The sequence below is a fragment of the Frankliniella occidentalis genome, unplaced genomic scaffold (assembly GCF_000697945.3).
Source record: "Frankliniella occidentalis isolate FOCC.00 unplaced genomic scaffold, Focc_3.1 Scaffold54, whole genome shotgun sequence".
In the NCBI taxonomy this organism is placed as follows: domain Eukaryota; kingdom Metazoa; phylum Arthropoda; class Insecta; order Thysanoptera; family Thripidae; genus Frankliniella; species Frankliniella occidentalis.
The window spans coordinates 1,112,086-1,116,521 of record NW_026267184.1 but is presented as its reverse complement, the minus strand read 5'-3'; the positions used below and the strand labels follow the sequence as shown (position 1 = coordinate 1,116,521).

Here is a 4,436-nt window from a genome sequence, read left to right as displayed (position 1 = left end):
GCCGCCCTCGATTGTCCCCGCGCGCGGCGCGGATTTTTAAGCCATCATCCCCCCCCCCCCCCGCTCCAAACCCGTCCAGTACGCCTCCTTCTCCCACCAATGGCGCCTCGGGCGCGCATTTTAAAATGATTTATCGATTGGAAAACGGAGCAGCAGCAGCAGCTGCAAAGCAAATGCCTGCTCCCCCCCATTCCCTAGCTTCTACCCCTTTTCTTTTCAGGTCCCTTTTAAGGGAGAGATCACCTTGAAAACGGTTGAGGTTTGGCAGCAATCATCGTCGTAGAGGTGACCCTATATTTGTGGTCACTGAACTAACCAAACCACACGATAACCTCGCAACTTTTCAACCTTTTTTTTTTTTTTTTTTGCATTCCTGTTGGAAAACAAAATGCGTTCCCCTTTATTAAATCGCAAACATACACAATAAGGCATGCCCCAAAAAGCACCCGTTTCCGTCGCTTTCTTTATTACTAAAGTATAGTAACATCAGAAGAAAAAACAACTTCCCTCGTCACGGCCGTGATTTTAAAGCCCGCATTACCTCGTCTGAGCTCGGTGGGAAAAGTGGAGTGTCGCCGTCTGCCATTAGGCCCTCCTTGGAGCTGCAGCAGCGCGCCGCTCCGGCGCCGCATGTTTTTTAAGCGTCTCCCGCCAAACAGAGAGGGGGGGGGGGGGTAAAATTGTAAAGGCGCGGGTAGGAGGTATATGGTAAGAGGGGAAGCCGGTGATCAAACCAAGAGAGCAGCAGGCGGCCTGCTCATGGTCATTTACAATAAGGGGGAGGGGGAGGGGCTAGGGGATGGGAGGAGCACGAAAAGGGAGAGGGCAGCAGGAGAGTCCAAATAATTGGCCCACCCTGCTCGACCCTCTTGCCCCCGCCGCACCAGGACCAGTTTTTCCTCTTCCTCTCCCCTCTCTCTCTCTGTTCCTCTGTTTTTTTTTTCCTCGATTGTTTACGCTCGCGGCGATAAAGAAACGGGTCAGAGTAAGAGGAAAGAAAAGGACGAGCAGCAGGGAGGTCGGCGAGTGAGGAGGGGGAGGGGGAGGGGGGCGTAAGTGGGGCGGGCCGCGGCAGATTGTGGCGTAAGTAAAACTTTTCAACGTATAGGTGCACCCGGATAAGAGCGAGAGAGAAAGAGGGACTTGCCCTGGGTGTAGTGTAGCAGTGGCCGGGGAAACGGAGAGGGCGGAGGGTAGGGGTTGTTTCTGCTTGAAAAATTATTGCCCCCCGGGTGGATGGTCCCGGCCTCGGTAAAGATAGCAGCAAGCTCCGCGCTTCCCAAATTGGTTTTCGCTCGGCGTTATTAAGAAGTATTAAAAAAGAAGTAGCAGCCGCGTCTCTCCCTCGGGTAGTGCCCCCCGCGGGCCGGCCGCTGTGTCACCGCAGTGTTAAAACCCCCCGCGCGCTTTGCTCGGGGCCCATAAGGAAGTTCGGCGGCCACCTCCCGGTGAGCAGCGCGGGCGCCATCGCGACAGCTTCATTAGGGTGGGACACCTCCCCAACCGGGAGCGCGGCCGGTGAGAGAGAGAGAGAGAGAGAGAGAGAGGGAGAGAGAGAGAGAGAGACACGAGTCCAGGTTTGGGCAGCCAATCGCCATTCGGGACACACTCCAGATAATAATCCGGGGTGTAATCGAATCAGGGGCGGGCCAGGAGGGGGCGGCTGCCGCTGCTGCTCGAGGGAAGCAAGGGGGGGAGAGAGAGAGAGAGAAAGGGGGATGCAGAGGCGTGTGCGGTAGAAGGGTGCAGCCCCCCTTCCTCCCCTCTCTCCTTTTCCTGTCAGACTCTCGTCTCTCTCTCTGTCTCTCCGCACTGCGGAGAGCACCACGGTACGCATACCCTAGTGCTAGGAGGTCAGGTTTGGCGGCGGCACGCGCGCCCTCTTGCGGCTCTCCCCGCCCTCCCCCACTTTTCTCTCTCCCTACAACTTCTTTCGAATCATAATAAAAAAGAGGAGAGAAACGGACCCAATGAGGTCGTCGCAGCGGCCCGACGCGCTGTGTGGCGGCCACCTGGAATAAGCGGAAGTCTCAGGAGGCGGGCGGCAGGGCACATCCGGCACGCAAAAAATGAAATGAAAGATGGAGGGGAAGGACAGGGGCGGTAATATGAAAGGTGTATTCGGGGAAGACCATGAATAAAGCTCCTCCTGCAGGATCCCGCCAGACCCGCGTCCCGAGCGAAGCCGAAGAGAGAGGCGCCCAAGCCTTGTTGATTCAGACCAAACGGTCGCAAATAACGCCCGTGAGCAGAGCGAACCAAAAAAAAAAGGGGCGGAAAGAGAGTTTGGGTGCGAAAGGAGGGGGAGAGAGGGAGGGCGACAAGGAGTGGTTGGGGTGGGGGGTGCTGGTGTGAATAAGGAGATGAGGAGAGAAAAGGCTTTGGCGACACTTGGGGTGGCGCCCGCCCGCCCCCCGACCCTGGCCCGCGGACCGGTCGGCGAGCCAAGTAGGTGGGGGTCACGGCCTGGTAGCTGTGCGTGATGGCGAGGGGGAGCAGGAGCGTAAGGGAGGGAGCTGTAGTCCAGCACAAGACACTCACCGTTAGCGGCAGCAGAGAGAGGAGAGAGAGAGAGAGGGAGGGAGCTGTAGTCCAGCACAAGACACTCACCGTTAGCGGCAGCTCCAGCTCGTGGGTCTGGTTGGCCCTCCAGAGGATGGACTGCGGCGGCAGCGGAGGCACCACGCAGTCCAGGCTGCCCAGCTTGGCGTCCAGGTCGCTGGGGAAGTGCGGCACCTCCACGACGTACGGCTGGTCCGCCATCAGGACCTCGTCGGCGTCCTCGAGCACGTCGCCGTGCAGGCCGGCGCCGTCCTCCAGCGGGTCGACGGCGTCGTCGTCGGGCCCGACCACGGCCGCGTCCTCGGTCGTCATGATGGTTGTCGAGCCCAGCTCCGTCCGCACGACCGACGAGGGCGGCCCCGAGACCTCTTCGACCACCCCGTCGAGCAAGGCGGGGGATGGAGGCGCTCCCGTCACGGGCGTAGTGGAGGTGGCCGTGGTCGTGGACGTTGAGGTGGATGGTACGGTACTAGTAGCCGTTGACGTGGAGAAAGAAGCGGTTGGCACTTTGCTCGCCGCCGTGGATGTTTCTTTGGCCGACTCGCTGACAACGTCCGTACTCGAGGGAGCTGTCGTGACCCCCGTGATCTTTGAGGAGGCTTCCGAGGTGCTGATGGTCACGGGTGCGCTGGTAGCAGCAGGCAGGCCACTGCTAACCGCAGCCGCCGTGGTTGCCTCAGTGACTGTGTGGAGGCTCGTCATCGGCGTGCTGGATGAGGCTCCCGACAAAGAAATAGCGCTGGAAGGGGGCGAGGAGCTCGCTGGAGTAGCCGTAGAGGCTGCTATGCTCACAGAGCCAACGGTTAAATCAACGGCACCGGAGGCTGACGTCGAGGCGCCGTTAGTAGTCGAGGACACGGCACTGGAGGATGACGTCGAGGCGCCGTTAGTAGTCGAGGACACGGCGCTAGGGGGTGATGTCGTGACGCCGATAGTGGTTGGGGACACGGCGGTGGTGGGTGCTTTAGAGACACCGATGGTGGTTGAGGCAGCGGCGACAGACGGCACATCAGTTAAGCCGTTGACGGCAGACGGAACCTTTGTTACACCAGCGGTAGTCGACGCCGCATCCGTCGATGCAACCTTGGTGATGCCGGCGGTGGTTGAGGCTGCAGCCGTTGAGGGAACCTTGGTAACGCCGTCGGTGGTTGAGACGGCGCCCGTTGAAGGACCCTTGGCGAGGCCGTTGCTGGTGGTCGACTCAGCTGGAGGCGCAGTGGTTGCGGCCACAACGACATTCGGCGTTCCCGTAGACGCCAAAGTCACGGGTGCTGGCATCGACGCCGACGACCCGACAAGCGAGGTGTCCGTCAACGAGGTGAGGTCGACAGAGGCCACCGTCTGGGGCGTGGACGACAGCGTCGTGGCCGCGGAGCTCGTCGTCGAGGCCGTGGTGATGGTGGGCGTGTGGCCGGCGTGCACCGACGCCAGCAGGTCCTTCTTCGTGATGGTGGCTGTGGCGTGCACGGCAGTCACCCGCGTGGAGACGGCGGCCGGCTCCTTGGTGACGGTGGGCGCCCTCGCCGAGGGCTCGGCGACGACGGGCACGAGGCGGAAGCCGGGGCGCTTGTCCCCGCGGCAGGACGCGTCCTCGCCGAGCTCCTGCGTCGAGCACCTCACCCACTGCTCGCCCGGCGGAGGCTTGTCGCCCTGGTCCGTCAGGATCTCGTTGAGGCCGGCGTCGGCCACGGGCACACTGGTCGCGCCGCTGCTGGGCAGGACGGCGGCCGCGGGCAGCCTGGCGGGCAGCAGCGCCACGAGCAGCAGCAGGCGCGCCCCGCCCGCGCACCACATCCCGGTCAGGCGGCGCTCTGCAAGAACACAGGAAACACACTCATTAGCGAGCAGCTTGAACCGGGTACTGGGTACCGGGT

General features: G+C 61.5%; 2 protein-coding genes across 2 annotated transcripts in view; both read right to left on the bottom strand.

Moving 5' to 3' along the window:
* The window catches only part of LOC113216614 (delta and Notch-like epidermal growth factor-related receptor), a 92,545-nt gene extending 89,782 nt beyond the window's left edge, over positions 1-2,763 (bottom strand). Inside the window, exon 1 of the mRNA XM_052267576.1 lies at positions 2,611-2,763. Within this exon, the coding sequence (XP_052123536.1) occupies positions 2,611-2,763 (153 nt within the window). The remainder of the gene's footprint in view (positions 1-2,610) is intronic.
* Positions 2,764-3,615: 852 nt separating this feature from the next.
* The window catches only part of LOC113216682 (ras-related and estrogen-regulated growth inhibitor-like), a 64,646-nt gene continuing 63,825 nt past the window's right edge, over positions 3,616-4,436 (bottom strand). Inside the window, exon 6 of the mRNA XM_052267588.1 lies at positions 3,616-4,373. Coding sequence (XP_052123548.1) covers positions 3,764-4,373 — 610 coding nt within the window. The 3' untranslated portion in view covers positions 3,616-3,763. The remainder of the gene's footprint in view (positions 4,374-4,436) is intronic.